At 38.1% G+C, this 20143-nt stretch overlaps 1 protein-coding gene across 1 annotated transcript in view; it reads right to left on the bottom strand.

Moving 5' to 3' along the window:
* Positions 1-20143, bottom strand: part of aadat (aminoadipate aminotransferase) — a 112061-nt gene that overhangs the window by 8915 nt on the left and 83003 nt on the right. Inside the window, exon 13 of the mRNA XM_039751250.1 lies at positions 9287-9388. Within this exon, the coding sequence (XP_039607184.1) occupies positions 9287-9388 (102 nt within the window). The remainder of the gene's footprint in view (positions 1-9286; positions 9389-20143) is intronic.

Raw genomic sequence — 20143 nt, 5'->3', positions numbered from 1 at the left:
GGGGTTTCCGGTTTGAAGAGGAAGCAGGACAAACCAGAAGAGAAATATATATAAGAGATAACAGATACAACCATTTACCTCAAAATCAATACAGAGAAGGCAGACAAAAGTTCAAAGACATGCAGGTTAGGTGAATTGGCGATCCTAACTTGTCTCTAGCATGTGCTTGGTGTGTCGGTGGTGTGTGTGTGTGTGTGTGCGCCCTGCAGTGAGCTGGCGCACTGCCCGGGGTTTGTTTCTTGCCTTGTGCCCTGTGTTGGCTGGGATTGGCTCCAGCAGACACCCGTGACCCTGTAGTTAGGATATAGCGGGTTGGATAGTGGATGGATAAAGAAAAAACAAACGGGAAAAAAGAAAAAGAAGACACAAGCAAAAAAAGGGGGATTCTTTATAATCAAATAAAATTTGTGTGTGCCACAATTGGCTTACTCAAACACAAAGTCTAGAGCAAATTGCCACTATCCACAAGAACAGCAATCTAAAGGTCATGTCAGCAACTAGATTAATAAATATATCCTGACTGAAATTATTCTTAGGATCACTACATAATGTGATTTAAAACAACAGATAAACTTAAAAGATGAATGAAGATATTTTTTATCTGTAACAGTTAGCTGTGATGTGAAATATTTAGTGAAAAAAATGCTGAACTAAAAGAAAAGATGGACTTTAGACAGTAACTCCTGATTAATGAACCATGAAGGATTGCTATGTTTGTCTCTCAGTGAGCTTACTTACTGAATATATGATCAACAAGTAGCAGAAAAAGTAGAAATTTCTTTCCATGCTTTATTAAAATCCTTTCCACATTAAATATATAAAAACTTGGTTGCAATATGTTCTAAACATAAAAATCAGATTAGGACTTTCCTAATTGCTCACATGAAAACTATTGGCATGCAAGTACGTAATGAGTTCAAGTTATTTAACCTTTGAAAAATATTCATATCTCTGTTGGCTGACTGCTGACTTTGGAGGAAACAAGTTGAGAAAAACTGATATGCATTTTTATAAATTCATTAGCAAATTACACACTTTAATTTTATAGATAAAAGAATTTAGCATAAACACCAAATACTGTAGTACTTTCTTTTACGTAAATATAATACAGTGTGCCTCATTGATAGCAACTAATAATATTAGTTGAATATTTTTGATGTGTTTACTGTACTTCCAAAACTGAAACTTTTCGGTATACAGATCAAAACAGTGACACCATGGCTAGCTTTAGAATATTAGTTTTAAAACCTGGCCTATGTATTGCCTATATGGAGCTGGCAAGTTCATTCTCTAAGTACTATGGCATGTATCCACATCCCAAACATATGCAGGTAGTACAGGCAATTCTAAAACTGGCCTGTAAATGTGTACGTGTGTGTGTGTGTGTGTGTGTGTGTGTGTGTGTAAGCACCCGTTTTAATTAATTTGATTCATACCTTATACCATGACAAGCTGTAGTAAAATCCTATAAAATCCCTATCCCAAATCCCTATATTGGAGTAAGTAGGCTTGAAAAATTAGTGCATATTAGCAAGTCAATTGTATTTTAGGATAGTGCTCTTGGGAAAAGAAATGAGCTTGAAATGATCATCCCTTTTATTATGAAATTATACATTTGGTAGAAGCTTTTATCAAGGTTACTTAGAAGATCTAGATATAATTCAGTTAGTTACAAATAGTTTCTACATACAGTGGGATGCAAAATATGTTAAAAGAGAAAATTAAAGGAGGAGGGAAACTTACAATTGACCCCCTTAAATACTCTTTCTCATTATAGGATTCACCTGTGTATGTAGGTCAGGGGTCACTGAGCTTACCAAGCCAATTTGAGTTCCAATAATTAGTTCTAAAAGTTTTGGAATCAATAAAATGACAACGGTGCCCAAATTTGTGCACCTGCCTGATTTTGTTTGAACAATTATTGCACATTTTCTGTAAATCCAATAAACTTCATTTCACTTCTCAAATATCACTGTGTGTGTCTCCTGTATGTTATATTTAACTGACATTTTTTATTGTAACAACCAACGATTTATACAGGAAAATAATGACTATTAACAAGGTTGCCCAAACTTTTGCATCCCACTGTATTTAGTGACTGACTTTAGGTTTATAACTCAATCACCATTTTTGCTGTGTAAAGTCCAATGTCCCTGCTATTATGCTACCACTGAGGAGTCTTGATAAGGTTTGGGAATCCCAGGTACTAAAATGAGAGAAAAGTCTCTAAAAAAGTTCTATAGACCTCCATATTACAACATAGTCTACATTGAATTAATACATGAAGTGCGCATTTGTTATTCCCTTGAAGGGGAAGTAGTTGGAGTTAGTCTGCAGAAGTGGATCAAAAATAACGGATTTTATGACACCCTGAAGAGATGTAGTGGAAGTAAAATCAACATAAATTAGTTTCATACCTGTGTGATGTTCAAGAAGGTAAAAAAAAAAACAAACTCTGCCTTCAGGGACATTTTGGCCTAACAATATACTAAAAATAAATGGCTATCCTGGTACTGTCCTACAAAGAAGTGATTAGAAGGGAAAACCTCATTGGCAATGAAATGAGGCCACAGGGAGGACAACAGTGGCTTGCTTAATATGTGAAGCCAGGAGAAGTGGACAGCATATTAAAACACCTGTTAAATGACAAACAACCAAGCATTATTATTTTGGTTTAAGCTATAGTATTTTTTATAATTATTCACTATGGAACACATAGTAAAGAAAACAGACCTTTCCAGTATACAGTGTATTGATGAAATCTGTTATAAATTCACTGGCTACTCTGGTTTATATGAATTCAATCAAACAAATGTAGGATTTGCTTTGTTTTAAGTACTTTTAAATGCAACAAATTAAAGAAGATACACAGGGGATGGTATACAGAATTTGTACTTGATAAAACTTTTCCTTCATTCAAAGCAATATGGTAGAATTCTGATAACCCAAAACTTTCCGTAGTCCAACGCGTTGGCAAATTGGTAGGCGGTGCTTTATTTTATTTATATTTTTTTATTTATGTGGCATATAAAAAACATTCTATGAAAAAGCCAGCAAAATGATTATTACTATACACGTTTTAGCTGCAATTAATGTTTGTTATGATCATGTTAAATATGTCATGGTTAATTGTGTTAATTGAAGTTGCATTCTTCTTGATTGTGTTATTTAGTAGTAGTTAATAATGTGAAAGGCATTTAGGACTGAAGCCAGGCACCAGTTCTTCACTCAAAGAGTTATGGGAATCTGGAACAAACTACCAAGTCATTTAGTTAAAGTAGAAACCTTGACAACCATTTTAAGAAATATCTGGATGAAACAATTAACTATTGGCTAAACAAGCTTGATGGACTGAATGGTCTTCTCTCTTTGCCAGATTTCTTACATTCTTAAAGCTAGTACTCTGAAAGACATTTTGTTTTTCTTGTGGAAAGGATAATTGAAAGAACAAAAATTAACAGAGAAAACTAATGGTATGCTAATGAACTGGAGAGATAATTTTAAACTACCAGCTAAATAACTGTGTATTTGAACTTAAAGAACAATGCAGGATCGATAAGATGGTGACAATTCTGATTTGTTAAGGGATATTATGTAATCAGTTTAAATTACATTGACATTTGGGAATCCAATGATGTCAGATGGTGACAATTCTGATTTCCTAAGGGATATTATGTAATCAGTTTAAATTACATTGACATTTGGGAATCCAATGATGCACAAACTTGGACACATCATCGGTGATGTTACCTGGAATCATCAGTTGTTTTGTCTCTTCAAAGATCAGACTTCCTTATCCACGGTGACCCGGCAGGGATGATCACATCTCAGCCTATATTTAAGTGGCATGCTTGCTCTCTCACTGTTCTCCCCTTTATATTCAGAGCCACCTAGTGGCTCTTTTTATTGCCTCTGTGTTTGCTGTGATAGTTGTTTTCCTCTTCAGCCTCATGGTACCTAGGGCTTCATTTGCCTTATAAATGGCACCTCGAAGGACATACAATTTTACCACCATTTTGCCAATTGCAATCATTCACTGACTTCACTGATTTTCCAGAGGTGGCTCTGATGGAGTCAGTGTCTTTCAGACTGCAGTTGAACACCATCACCAGGCTCTTAACTGGTTTTCTGTGATTGATAAGATCTGCTCTTCACATATCCTACAACTGATCTTAACTGTAACCTTCCCTCTCTTGAGAATCGTGGCCCAGGTCTCAGAAGGCTTGAAACTTGTACATGCCTAAGTCATTAGCTTCTATAATTCTTGCAAAATCCACCTGGCTCCAGACACTGATGCTGTAGTTACCATGAGGTCATGCATTAAGACTCTGATTGGGGGTTGCTTTGCTCCAGACTTGCTTATAGGGCCCTACACTCTGGTTCTGCTGATTCCATCACCATGATCATTGCAAGAGTGAACAGCATCACCAAAATGGTACAGTTAGTGATTATGCTCAATTTAAATTAATACCAGATCCAGATGAGACTATCTAACTTAACTTTCTATAGTAGTATTGAATCAGGCCTTTCACCTTCTGGGGTGCATGATATTTGTCCAGTGCCACTTCTACCAGCTTTTAGAACATTAGAACATTAGAACACTTTGGACAAGAATTGGCCAATCAGCCCAACAAAGCTCAAGTTGAGTTTTGAAAGTCCCTGAAGTTTTACTGTCTACCACAATACTTGGTAGCTTATTCCAAGCGTCTATCGTTCTTTGTGTAAAGAAAAACTTCCTAATGTTTGTGTGAAATTTACCCTTAACAAGTTTCCAACTGTGTCCCCGTGTTCTTGATGAACTCATTTTAAAATAACAGTCTCAATCCACTGTACTAACTCCCTTCATAATTTTAAACACTTCAGTCATGTCACCTCCTAATATTCTTTTGCTTAAACTGTATAGGCTCAGCCCTTATAATCTTTCCTCATAATTCAACCCATGTAGCCCTGGAATCAGCCTAGCCACTCTTCTCTGCACCTTTTCTAGTGCTGCTATGTCCTTTTTGTAGCATGGACACCAAAACTGCACACAGTACTCAAGATAAGGCCGCACCAGTGCATTATAAAGGTTGAGCATAATTTCCTTTGGATTTGTACTCCACACACCATGCTATATAACCTAACATTCTGTTAGCTTTCTTAATGGTTTCTGAAAACTGTCAGGAAATCGATAGCTTAGAGTCCATTATGACTCCTAAATCCTTCTCATAAGATGTACTCTTGATTTTCTGACCGTCCATTGTGTATTCAATCCTAACATTTTTACTTCCTATGTGTAATACTTTACATTTACTGACATTAAATTTCATTTGCCACAAATCTGTCAAAGCCTTTATGCTATCCCAGTCCTTCTGTAATGATATAACGGATTCCAAATTATCTGCTAATCCACCTATCTTGGTATCATCTGCAAACTTAACCAGCTTGTTACTTATATTCCAATCTAAATCATTTATATATATTATATATATTAGTGGAACACCACTCTTAACATCAGCCAATTCTAATGAGGTTCCTTGTACCATCACCCTCTGCTTCCTGTGTCTGAGCCAATTCTGCACCCATCTAAAAAAAATAACCCTGAACTCCCACTTCTTTTAATTTGATGCCCAACTTCTCATGTGGCACCTTATCAAATGCTTTCTGAAAGTCAAGATAAATAATATCATATGCTCCACTTTGATTGTATCAAAGGGAAATTATCATAGAATTTACATTACTATGCTTTTTTTTTCTACACCGTTGTTTGTTCCTTCATGTATAGATCTAAACCTGGCCTGTCCTAAACTCCCTGCCCCACCCCCATTCCCTAGTTTAAACAATCCTCGACTAGCCTACACATATGTCTCTCTAATACACTGGTTTCCCATCCAGTTCAGATGTAACCCGCCACAGCGGAAAAGGTCCCATCTGTTCCAAAAGGAGTCCCGATGCCCCATAAACCTATGCCCTTCTACCCTGCACCAAGATTTGAGCCACGCGTGCCTTCTGATCTCCTCAATCTTACCTGGACTGGCAGATTGGAGAAGACTACCTTGTCAGTTCTGCTTCTCAGCTTGGCACCTAACTCTTTGAATTTGGATCGCAGAACTGACAGACTACCCTTATGCATGTCGTTTGTTCCAACATGGACAATGACAACTGGATCCATCCCTGCTCTGGCCAAGAGCCTATCCACCCTTCCAGGGAGGTCCCCCACCTGTGCACCCGGAAGGCAGCACACTGCGAGACCCTCTCTCTCTAGCGCACACCTGCACTTCAATCCCCCTAATGATTGAATCCACCCTAGTAATTCTGAGAAATTCAGGCATAGGCATTGGCAAAATCTAGCCATAATACAGTCAGATCTCCTCTGCCCTCAGAATAAGACAATGGAAAATTGAAAGGAAATCTAAAGATAGTATGATGCTTCCAGGTAATATTATAAAATTAATGCACCTCTTAGATAAGAGATAATATATATTATTGTGGATATGATATGAAACATTAGGTTCCAGTATTGTTTTTGATTAATGTATCAAAGTATGATTTTTTTAATGGGAACACTCCTTTAAATATAATATTTTAATGAGTTCATCATTCATATTATTCATATTCATTCGCATGCCTTCTTGCGATTATAATCAGGAACTGCGGTTTTTTTTTTTTTTTTTCCGATCTTGCCCATGCAGTCTCCATATTTTGGTGCACGGGGGTGTTTCTTTTGTACTCCAGGACATGCAGAGGAAAGAATAGTACAGAGGGGTCAGTTCTGCGCTATACGCAATCATCAGATTCAAATGTTAACAGTTCACACACATGCAAGGACCGTCCTTCCTACATTTACGGCATGTGTACCTGTTGCAATGTACACACTTCTCTCTATGCCGTGGTTTCTATTACACACCTGAAAGAAAGAGACAATATATGAGACATTTTGAAGAAATTATTTTATGACCTGAATAGTAGCAATCAGAAAATATCATCGCACTAATGCAATATTATTTGAAAATGAACAGCGTCAGATCAGCTGTAAATGTATGTTATTTGTAAAAGTTAGCTTTTTTCTCAGTCACGTTCTCTCTGAACTCCCCACCCCCCCACTTCTGATCTGACTCTAACTAACAGCGCCAGCATAAATTCACACCCTATCTGACGCTGTTCGTTTTCAAATAATTTTGCATTAGTGCGACAATGTTTTCTTATTGGTACTATTCAGGTCAAAAAATTTTTTTTTTTCAAAATGTCACATATATTTGTCTTTCTTTTTTGCCTGGTGCTGCTTTCACATTGTGCACCAGAAGGCGTGAGCTTATTCAGTGCAAGCAGAAGCTCGAAGGTGGCGCTATAGGTGGTGCTATAACAATCTTGACTTGGTGGCGATGAACGCACATGTGCTGTGCAAGGCATGCATGGGGGCCACAGAGAAAAGAAGAGTGTTCATGGCTCCCCTTGCAGAGGAACTTCGTTGTCGCTTCTTACAAGAAAAGGCAATGGATAAAGCAAAAGAGAATGCAACTGCAACATGCTTCTGTTCCAAGACCGCCGCTTCCCTGGCCTCTTCAGTGTAATAGTGACCACAGTACAGAGAGAAGTGTGTACATTACAACAGGTACACAAGTCGTAAACGTAGAAAGGATGGTCCTTGGGTGTGTGGAAACTGTTAACATTTGAATCTGATGATTGCATATAGCGTGGAACTGACCTCTCTATACTATTCTTTCCTCTGCATGTCCTGGAGTACAACAGAAACAGCACCATGCAGCAACATGTGAAGACTGGCAAGATCAGGGGAAAAAAATGTGGTCACTGATTACAAGTGCAAGAAAGCTTGCGAATGAATATGAATAATATGAATAATGTTGCATCAGTGCTACAATGTTTTCTGAAATGTACTATACTGGTCATGAAATGAATAATTCCAAATATCATATATACCTATGTCTCTGTGGCTTTGACATCATGGACCATAAGGTACATACTAATTCAGCGTCAGCAGGAACACTCAATAAAACTGAATAAAAAAAATCAAGTAACGGTGAGATACAAAGAAGGCAGATTCCCCAGCATTTGTGTGTCAGGTTTTATCCCTCCAGATCAAATAATTTCTAGTTCCATTGTCTCAAAAAACCACTCACATCTACAGTTATTCCCAGTTTCAGTAAGTAACCGCGTCAGATCTGGGGGGTGGGGGACGGGTGTTGAATCATGATTGTGACTGAGAGAATAAAAGTGAAAAAAAAAAAAAAAGCTAACTTTTACAAGTCCTATAAATTCACACCGGCTGTTACAGACACAAATCAAATATATGCTTTATTGTGTAATATTAACAATAAGAGCAGCTCACTACTCAAAACGGTAAATTTGCGGGGGAGATGGTTTCGAACTCACGACCTCAGGTTTTTAAGTCGGCAGTTCTAACCATTGCACCACAGACGCTGTCGTATTTTTCTTGCAGCTTTTATGAAAGTGTTTATTTGATATTTGGCCATCAGCCTTCACACATTATACAGTTCATGTCTATATTTTCTCATTCATTACTAAAATGTGAAAAAGTTTCTGCTTTAGCAATGTGTTTACATAGATTGTTCTAGACACAAAACACACATCAAATTATTTCCCCATACAATTCTGGGTAGCTCACTCCCAGATAATCAATCAAGGCAGGAACTGGGAGAACTTCTTGCCCGTTCTGAGGCGGTGGGCGGATGGTATAGCAGGCTGCTTGGGCTTATCGACACATTTAGAAGACAAAAGATGCTGACTGAGAGGTGCCAAGGAATTTACGAGTTTTTTCGTTGGCTCTGGAAATTCTAGTGTTAATATGGGATAGTTTCATTTCATATTTAATTTCACAGAGTATTGAGAGAATGATGTATCCTTTAAAGTGCATTATTCTTTATTTTTGATATCACTTACGTAGCATTGATTATTTTTTACATGTTTTTGTATGCAAACCATAATATATGGTAAGAATCGAACCATCTGCGCTATTCTGCAACTGCAGCAATAAGATAGCTCTTTGACTGTTAAATGAGAAACAACATTGAGGTTTTCTTAGAATGTTTTCACCATTTAAAAAACTTTCCATGACGTTGAATTTTGCTGGGCTTCAGGGCCATAAGAATAATCATTAGTGAAAAAAAATATTCCTTTGGCTGTCTGCAAATAGGCAATAATTCCTTGTTATTTAGTGAGTCAATCAGATACAGGTAGCTTTGTATGTATGTATAAGTGTCTATACACTACTGAAAGTATCCTTGGTTTCACAATTCTACAAAGTATAACTTTATAATAAAAGATGTACCTGATCAATCTGCTCAGGAGTCGACTGTGAGAATGAAGCTCTCATATATTGAGAGGGCTGTGAAGGGTCAATGTTAAACGCAGCTCCTGGTACTAGTAGTACCTGCAAATGGAAAGAAAGAGTGATACAAATCACCAGCCATATAAATGCATGAATTAATACACTGATTTGACTATATACCCATCTTGTATGACTAATGGAACAAGTTAGGTGATGCATTTATGACAATTTCCTAATTTCTACAAAAAAGATTAGTTATATATGCATTCCTTGAACAATAATTATTTAAACCACACCAATCATACCACAAACAACATGAAAAGTTGATAAAATTTTACCGCATAAAATAAAGATACCATAAACTCTCTCACAGAAATGATTATTTCCACAGACCCAAAGTGTGTTAAATAGGGAAAAAACATATTCAAGCACCCTACTATTACGATTTTGACAGAAAAACAAGGTTAGAAAAATAATTTTCTTATTAACTTACAAATACTGTACCTCTTCAGCAATTATGCAGAAATGAACCAGATAAACCACTGATACTCTAAAATCTTAGAAGCTTTCCCAAAAACACATTAAGCTCATGACAATATGAAGAATTTTTTAAAAAGTGAAAAATTAAAAAAGAAAAAAAAATACACGTTCTACCTTGTTTAATTTTGGTCTCCTATACACTTTGCAGAATACTCTATTTTATATATACAAGCTTTCATTTAAAGAAATGGATGCTATTTTAATTTGGTTTATATCTAATAGAAAAGGGCCTCAGGTAAAACAAAAAAAAAAAACAACATAATATTCCTTCACTAACTAGTAAGTAGCATGACTCTACCTAATTTTCAGTTTTACTCTTAAGTTTGTATTATTTGGTTTGCAGTACGGTGGTATTAAGGAGATCATGGTTCTCGTCCTGGGTCCGTCTTGTGTGGAGTTTGCATGTTCTCTTTGTGTCTGGGTGGGTGTTCCAGTTTCCTCCCACAATCCAAAGACATGTTGTTTAGGTGAACTGGCGATCCTAAATTGGCCGTGGTGTGTGGTTGGGGAGGGTGAATGCGGATTTGGGGTCTTTGTATGTTAGCCCAGCCTTTCTAACTTGGATAGGCTTCAGCACACCCATGTGGCCCTGTTCAGGACTAAGTGGGTTAAAAAATCACTGACTGACTGTTACGTTTGTGTTTGAAGACTATGAATGGAATCAGGTAACTCTGATCTAATACATGCATGGAAGGAAAATCCTGTGCTAAATCTTCTTCACAATTGTTTTTCTGTGCAAAAATATCTTCAAATGGATGTAAACAGCAAAAATCATTTTTTTCATTATATTATTATATTACTGAGTATATTATAATATGGAAGCAAAGTCAAAGACTTTGTATAAACAACACTGCTCACTTTCCTAATCTATATTATTGAGGTTCTGCTGTGTATCATTAATACTTCTAAACACTATCTCAACATTATTTTGTGTCTGTATTACCTAGTGGAGTACCAATCATAATTTTTATGGTTGATTCCTATTTCTGATTTCTTAGATGGAAAATCTGTTTATTCCGAATGTGTTTTTTTGATTTTAGGGTACCATACATTCTGCAGGTGTCACATAAATAATTAAAATCTGGATAATAAATAATATTTTATACCCTGATTAAAACATTACAACATGTACAGAGAAACAAAGTAACAATCAAACTGTACACACAGTTTTTCTCCAGGTATCCATCCATCCATCTATCCATTTTTATAACCTGTTAAGACCAATTGCATGATTGCAGGACAGCAGAGCAGACACCAGCACATTCTGGTAGAATACAGGGACTTCTTCAGAACACCTACAACATGCTGGTGCAGGGTGCATGTTCAATTCATTGAAGTTCACTGAATTTTATATAAATGATAACTAATTACTTGAAACCAACATTAACTAGTATCAGGCTGAGGTGTTATCTTAATTCACCTCCAGCTGTAATCAGAACTTATGAATTCCTTTGCACACAGCAAGATGAAAAAAATTATAGACCTTCTCCATCTGCATGTCAGGGAACTATTGCACCACATAAGACTGATTTGTTTTGATTTCAGCACTATTTGAGTCATGTTTTATTTTAAAAAAAGTTACTTTAACTTTGGTGTAGATACACTGTCCATGTGTATTTTTTCACATGAGCAATCATGTTGGTCTTTGACTTACTTGTTAATTATTAACTTAATAACTTTACTAAAAAAGACTAACACAGCAATACTTAATGCCATCTTTGAAAGGGCATACAGGTGTCTTCATTATTATCACAGTAAAGTAATCCATACAGTCAATCTGAGACTCTCCCCAACCCTGATTGTTGCCTTTAGCTTTGATTTTCTTTTAGAATTTTAAGATAGATTCTACTTTGGAGTAAGACACAAGTTCTCATTCAAATAAAAATGACTGGCAGGAATGCTTCCCACACACCATTAATTCATAAACTTGTACTTTACTTATTGCTAAGAATGTGCAAGTAGGGGACATCTTCAAGGGACATGCAAGCAATAGCACCCCAAGTTGACAGACGTCCTGGCACAATTTTTTTTTTTCCATGAGCAGATCAGAGGGACGATAGCTAGAAGTGACACAATTTCCTCACCAATCCAGGAGGTCTCACCTCTTACCAAAAGTTCCCTATAAATTGAAGATTGCAACCAGAAGTAGGCGTTACAACTGATTGTGACAGAGCTACTAATCAGAAGCACTATTTTCTTCAAACAAACAGGAAGGTAGAAAGCCGTTATTTTAAATTTTTTTCTGTTTGTCACCATTAAATGGTATGTTGCCATGTTGGCATCCCAAATCTTTGTGCTGCCTAATTCTCAGTATTTATACATTACTGATACATTGCCTTACTTTCTTCAAGGTACAGGTCATTAGATCAAAACAGTGTTTTCTAGTATAAGTGAGGCTTTCATGTTATGCCTCATAAAATCCACATCCCATCAAGTTTGAAGAGCAAAACCCATTTGATACCAAACACTGGCCATTTATTCAATGCACTATCAATAAATACATCTGTTAAATACAACTGATTTCTCAGACAATGAATGGACGTTATCACCAGACAGAATGCATTCTTTCCCAGTCTAGTTCAATTAACCTTTAAAATTTTACATCTATTGCATAAGACAAAAAAATTACACTCGACTAGATGCTACCTGTCAAAGATGCTATTAAGTACCTAGCTGCCTTTGCCAAATGTTTTGGTTATGTCCTCCATTTAAATCATTCAAGGCACGGGCTTTCACCTACTTACCAGGCAGCCTCAGGATTACTATAATTAATCAACCATGAATTGCACTTTTTTAGTAATACTTGCAGAAATGCTTAACTGATTACTTTGTTCTGATAACATACACTACAGTACAGTGTTCAACTGGAACAGTCCAAACAAATATAATAAATTACCATGGAAAATTGATGCCCTACATTACTAAAGGTGTAAAAAAAATATTCACAAATATTTGATTACGTATATAGCACCCAGTTGTTCATGCTTTTCTCTGCAAGACATCATGCAGCAGCAATAGGTCAACATGCTCAACTGCTGCATGCCTTGTAATCACACTTAACATTTACGAACCATGCTCAGTTTTAATATACCATCTTCATCTCTTTCCGTTTCCAGTTTGGTGAGGAAGAAGGATTTGAATTTGGAATACTTAATGCATATCTATGTTTATCTTGCTGCATTGTAACATACTCTATATACTGTATTGACCTTTTAAAATCAAACTTAAAAATGAATTACAACATAATACAATTTAAAAAAATTCAATTTACTCACACTATATCATGAACATCATGAAAAGAATTACTGTATTTATTCTGGCTTTGACTATGCCATTCATTTAAAAATAAATGTGCAGCTTCAATCACTATACAATGAACGAGAATCTTAAGAAATAATGAAGATGTAAATTTAGCTGTCAGGCTGCAGCATGTTCAAAACTGAACATTTATCTTCTGTTAGGCATTCTAATTTAAAACCTCATCTCATTTAATACCTTGAGTAAAGCCAACTTTAGCTTGGGCAACATCATTAAAAATATTTTCATGTTAATAAGACTGAAAGCCATAGTTTAAGGAAATAGACTCAAAACTTAAACCATCAACATCCAATCAGAACAAAAACATGCAAAAATAGTAAACACACATCCTGAGTGATCTGAGCTAAACACATGCAAAAGCATTAAGAAAAACATACATGTAAAATTTAACAAATAAACAAATGGCAGTAGAACTAAGCTTAAGAAAGATAGCTTAGCACAGACTAAATATCAGTTTAAATACCACTAGCAGACAGACAGAATTTCTTCAGGTTACTGACACATAACTGCAAGTGCAATGCAACTGAAATTGGGGATCTTAGCTGGAGACAAACTGTACATGGCAGACGTTATAAGCAAACTACACTGTGGGAGGTGTGACCAGAAACAGACTGCAAGGGGGAGGCCTATGAATATTACATATCATTTTATATTCAGGAAAAATAACATACATCTATAGGAATATTTATCATTTTAATAAAATACTGGAAGTTTAAAATACTTGCAGAAGTGAAAGATGCCAATAGTTGAGCTTGTGATTTTACATTTATTGGAAACTGGGACAGAAAATGTAATATTTTAAGTAATAATAAAAGTACTTCTGACATTACCACTCATTTTTGTATCTTCCTTCTCTTCACCACTTAAACCAAAAAAAAACCTCAAAATTTGCCCTAAATTTACAGGGTGTTGCTAATGACATCAAATCTTGGCATCACTTATCATTCCAACGTTTGCTGGTCAGACTACACTGCTTCGTCCCTGGCATTCTTAGGCACACTTACAAATAGAGAAATATACATTTTGGGCAATTTCTGTATGCTCTGTATTAGCCTGGCCAACAGATCTTCAGCACTCCCTAACTTTCTAATCACATGGGCACTCATACACAGGATCCATCCATCCATTATCCAACCCACTATACCCTAACTACGGGGTCACGGGGGTCTGCTGGAGCCATTCCCAGCAAACACAGGGTGCCAAGCAGTAAACAAACCCCGTGCAGGGCACCAGCCCACCGCAGGACACACACACACACACACCAAGCACACACTAGGGACAATTTAACCTGCATGTCTTTGGACTGTGGGAGGAAACCGGAGTACCCGGAGGAAACCCACGCAGACACATGGAGAACATGCAAACTCCATGCAGGGAGGACCCGGGAAGCGATTAATTATACCTAAATTAGTTGTTCCTTGCTCAGGCCAAATCTTTGGGGTCACTGTTACACAGCCTGAGACGAGAAACAAAACATATCTGTCACTACTAGTAACTTTTCTAATCCATGAAGCTAGAAACTGAATATTCTAAAGAAGATGGGTTACTTATGACAAAATACACATTTAGAGCATTTTCTGACATACTGTTTAATTATAATTTTTTGCATATTGCTGCAGTCAACACAATTTATAAATAAGCATTTAAGAGGGTAAACCATATTTAGTTGCCTAAGCCACAGCATTTACTGCTTACACAATGTGAGCTATAAGGATCCGGACCTGTATAACACAATTCTTTCATGAGAAATTCCTTCACTGTTTTTTTTTGATGATGCTGATGGAAAACTCTGGGTAAGGCATTACTCCAGAATGTCCAATATATGTTTAACTAAGTTGGGATGGGCAGAATACGGCTATATTCTTCAAATCTTGTATTGGCCACTTGTACAATGTCATTTTAGGTTTTTACCTAAAATGAAGGCAAGCGGTCAAAATTGCTTTTTTCTTATTGTAAAATGCACTTGACAGTAAGAGATCAACCACAATTCTGGAGCATTTTGCGCACATGAATTTCATTTGGTGGGTACTAAAAACATAATAGCTTGACATGGTCACTTTTTCCTTTGCCCAGTACTCTGACACTTTTTTCTTTGCACCACTTTACTTGCAGGATGACATTTTTTGGTGTAATGAGATGTTATACTCTGCTACTCTGTGAAGGTCTCAGTAACAGAACAATCAAGTACAAAAACAAATATAATAATACTAGCCGAAGCCCGCTGTAGCATACGGCGGTGTAAGAATACGAACGGAAAACAATGAGAAAGGAATTCAGTATAACAAAGGCTTAGAAAACCACCGTCGCAGTATAACGAAAATAGCAAGGAGCGAAACCAATGCCAATGGCTGAGAGAGTACCTTCCTGTAGCAGGCTACGGAAAACATAGACATATATAGATAGACGCCGCATTCACTGTGTTGCCCAGTCGACACGATAAGTCAGCGCGTCTGCCCTATTGCAAGTGGTAAAAGTGCCATTTAAACTAATACAAGTAGATGTGGAAACCGGGTATTTTGATGAAAAAACAATAATGTTTTAAACAGTATCGTTTACATACAACAGATTTTGGCGAATCGTTTACATGCAATTACTTATATCCATTTATACACTAATAATGGCAATTATTAAATAATAATAATAATAATATTATTATTATTATTATTAAATAGTTCCTCCCGTATAAGTAACATTTCTCGGACTGCTTTCTTCCATCTCCAAAACATTTCTAGACTTCGTCCTGTTCTTACGCAACACAGTAGTAAAGTATTGATTAATGCCCGAGCCACCTCACGTATAGATTACTGTAATGGTATTCTATCTGTCATCCCACAAAAACGTATCCATCGCTTACAGTTTATTCAAAATTCTGCTGCCAGGATAATAACCTGCTGTTCTAAATGAACTGAACATACTACACCTATTCTCTCTCAACTTCACTGGCTCCCTGTTAACTACAGAATACAATACTAAATACTGCTCTTAACATTTAAAGCTCTCCACAACCTCACTGATCTCCTACAGATTGACACACCTCTCACTCACTCAGATTCTCATCTGCAGCTGTACTTTCTGTACCACACATCAAACTCTGTGCTATGGGAGCTCGAGCGTCTCTCATAGTGCTCCTCAACTCGGGAATTCTCTTCTCTCTCATATACATCAGCTCGATTCAATAATACATTTTAAAACTACCCTCAAAATGTATCTTTTCAAACTGGCATACCAATTGTGAATTTTGCACTGTTACTGCCAGTTATCTTTGTTTGTTTGCTAATTATTGTTGTTTGATCGAGAGCGACAGTGGACACTGAACTAGGATTAGAGATGGTGGGTGGGGCCCTGTCGTGCATATCCCATGGTCTTAGAGTTGGTGGGCGAGGCTCTCTGTCTTGCCTGCACTCACTGTCTTGGGCAGGTTTCATTTTGAAATTCTACGCGTAATGGTCATAACTGGAACCTATTTTTTTCCATATACTGTAATGGACGTTAGCTCGATGGCCGTGGAGGGTGGAGCTGCGTGTGACATCATCACGCCTCCCACGTAATCACGTGAACTGACTGTGACCGCAGTAAGTCGAAAAGAAGGAAGAGCTCCCAAAGAGCGCTGAAGAAAAATGCAGAATACTTTATTCGCGAGATATAAGTTTAATGAGAAGACACGAGGTATAAACGAGACTTTGGATCACTTTGTAACAGAGTTAAAATTGTTGTAGCGAGAAACTTAAGTGCCGGGTCTTAGCTGACATTAAATAAAGCCATGGACATCGCAAGATCGCACGAGATAGCACAGGCACAGCTCAGAAGCTTCGATGCATGTACTCCTAGTGGCTCACATGAACTGACTATGAACGCAGTACGCAGAGAAAGCAAGACCTCTAAAGAGCGCGGAGACTTTTGATCACGTGAACGTGTCTGCAAAAAGTGCCGTTTCCTGCACTGCAAAAATACTACAAAAGTCGGGCAGCCGGCGTGCGCACGCGCGTAGTTGTGCCGGCCTTTGAGACGCTGACTGCACTTCTGCCTTAAGTGATAGTAAACACTTTTAATTTTTTTCCTCCTTCCCATGAGCTATAGCCGAGACAACTGTAAACACGGGATCCCATTTCTAGACCGCAGCAAACTAATTTTACACGTATACGATTATGAGGTCGTCAGGTCGGATTATGAAGACACGCACAGGAGTGGAGGACCGACAGTGCCATCCCGGCCAGTTAATGGCAGGGCCGTCTCTTCAGTCTACACGAGACCCACCGCGACGCTCATATCGTCAGCGAAGACCTCTCTCTACACCATATAAAAGAAAAAGGCAAGTTCCCTTTCTTTACACCTTTTTTCCTTTTATCCCAAACCAAAGCCTTTCTCTCTTAACACTGCAGAGGACACAAAAATGATTTTCTTTTAATTGCTGGTAATGCCGGTAAGGCACATTACCACAGGCAGAAATTTGGACGTTCACATAGAAAATGTAATTTCTATACCACAGCCGTCGTGTAGCGCCTTTCAAAAGGGATCAACTACCAAGAGATGATCCATATACAGTACATTTAGCTGCTGTTAGTACTACTTACCTGTTATGTTATACCGGCTTTAAAATGTAGCTTACCCGAAACCACTCCAGTGGTGCTCAATGTATGTTTACTTCTTAAAACGTTAATGCTTTACTGTTTAATAACTTATAGACTACATTTTATTTTTTTTCCCTTGCACTCAGTGACCAAAGCTATACACACACATAGACTAATACGGTGTTTGACCCCCTTTCGCCTTCAGAACTGCCTTAATTCTACGTGGCATTGATTCAACAAGGTGCTGAAAGCATTCTTTAGAAATGTTGGCACATATTGATAGGATAGCATCTTGCAGTTGATGGAGATTTGTGGGATGCACATCCAGGGCACGAAGCTTCCGTTCCACCACATCCCTAAGATGCTCTATTGGGTTGAGATCTGGTGACTGTGTGGGCAATTTTAGTACAGTGAACTCATTGTCATGTTCAAGAAACCAATCTGAAATGATTCGAGCTTTGTAAAATGGTGCATTATCCTGCTGGAAGTAGCCATCAGAGGATGGGTACATGGTGGTCATGAAGGGATGGACATGGTCAGAAACAATGCTCAGGTAGCCCGTGGCATTTAAACGATGCCCAATTGGCAGTAAGGGGCCTAAAGTGTGCCAAGAAAACATCCCCCACACCATTACACCACCACCACCAGCCTGCACAGTGGTAACAAGGCATGATGGATCCATGTTCTCATTCTGTTTACGCCAAATTCTGACTCTACCATTTTAATGTCTCAACAGAAATCGAGACTCATCAGACCAGGCAACATTTTTCCAGTCTTCAACTGTCCAATTTTGGTGAGCTCGTGCAAATTGTAGCCTCTTTTTCCTACTTGTAGTGGAGATGAGTGGTACCCGGTGGGGTCTTCTGCTGTTGTAGCCCATCCGCCTCAAGGTTGTGCGTGTTGTGGCTTCACAAATGCTTTGCTGCATACCTCGGTTGTAACAAGTGGTTATTTCAGTTAAAGTTGCTCTTCTATCAGCTTGAATCAGTCGGCTCATTTTCCTCTGACCTCTAGCATCAACAAGGCATTTTCGCCCACAGGACTGCCGCATACTGGATGTTTTTCCCTTTACACAACATTCTTTGTAAACCCTAGAAATGGTTGTGCGTGAAAATCCCAGTAACTGAGCAGATTGTGAAATACTCAGACCGGCCCGTCTGGCACCAACAACCATGCCACGCTCAAAATTGCTTAAATCACCTTTCTTTCCCATTCTGACATTCAGTTTGGAGTTCAGGAGATTGTCTTGACCAGGACCACACCCCTAAATGCATTGAAGCAACTGCCATGTGATTGGTTGATTAGATAATTGCATTAATGAGAAATTGAACAGGTGTTCCTAATAATCCTTTAGGTGAGTATATATATATACATACACACACACACCTATCTACATTATATATACACACACATACATACATGCACACACACACACATATATATAATTTGTGTGTGTGTATGTATGTGTGTGTATATATAATGTAGATAGGTATGTATGTATATATATATATATATATATGTGTATATATATTTATATGTGTATATGTAGATATGTATATATGTATATGAGGATATGATATGTATGTATATATATATACTGTATATATATACACACATAAATATCTTCATATATATATATATATGTAGACTCAAACCGATTATGACAGCAGCAATCCAAGCTGTGTGTAGACACTAAAAAGGAGGCGTGTCAGACGTCGTGGTACATTTTCTGATGCAGCTAAATGAAAACAACTTCGTGACGCTGCCGCCAAATACACAAAACAATTACTTTCACAATCATGTTACGTTATTTTTAAAATGTTTCCTTTTCTTTTTCATAACTTCTTTAACACACGACTTCTCCGCTGCGAAGCGCGGGTATTTTGCTATATATATATTGTGGTCCCCGGCCGGGACGCCCAGGAGGACCGGAGGAGGGCTTGTGCCTCCTCCAGACGCGAGGCGTCCGCCCTGGTTATGTTGGGGCCTCGGGTAAAGCCCTGTAGGGACCTGTGACCACCGCCAGGCGGCGCCCCAGTGCCTGAATATCCTGGGAGCCCAGCACTTCCACCACACCAGGAAGTGCTGGGGGGAAGACGACAGGGGACACCCGGATGGCTTCCGGGTGTGCAGCCGGCACTTCCGCCACACTGGGGCGTGTCTGCGGAGGAGTGCCGGGAAGCAGCTGGAGCCCATCCGGGTTCCTATTTAAGGGGCCGCCTCCCTCCAGTCATTGGTGGAAGTCGGGTGGAAGAGGACGGAGCTAGAGAGAGGATGGGAGGCGGCCAAGAGAGAGGCACAAAGACTGTGAGGCCTGGACATTGGGGGAACGGTGCAAGAGGCACTGGGGTTTGTGTGCACGAGTTTTGATATTGTAAATATTGTAAATAAATAGTGTGTGGTGAACTTAAGATGTCCGTCTGTGTGTGTC

The sequence above is a fragment of the Polypterus senegalus genome, chromosome 4 (assembly GCF_016835505.1).
Source record: "Polypterus senegalus isolate Bchr_013 chromosome 4, ASM1683550v1, whole genome shotgun sequence".
In the NCBI taxonomy this organism is placed as follows: Eukaryota; Metazoa; Chordata; class Cladistia; order Polypteriformes; family Polypteridae; genus Polypterus; species Polypterus senegalus.
This window is presented reverse-complemented; position numbering and strand designations above follow the sequence as displayed.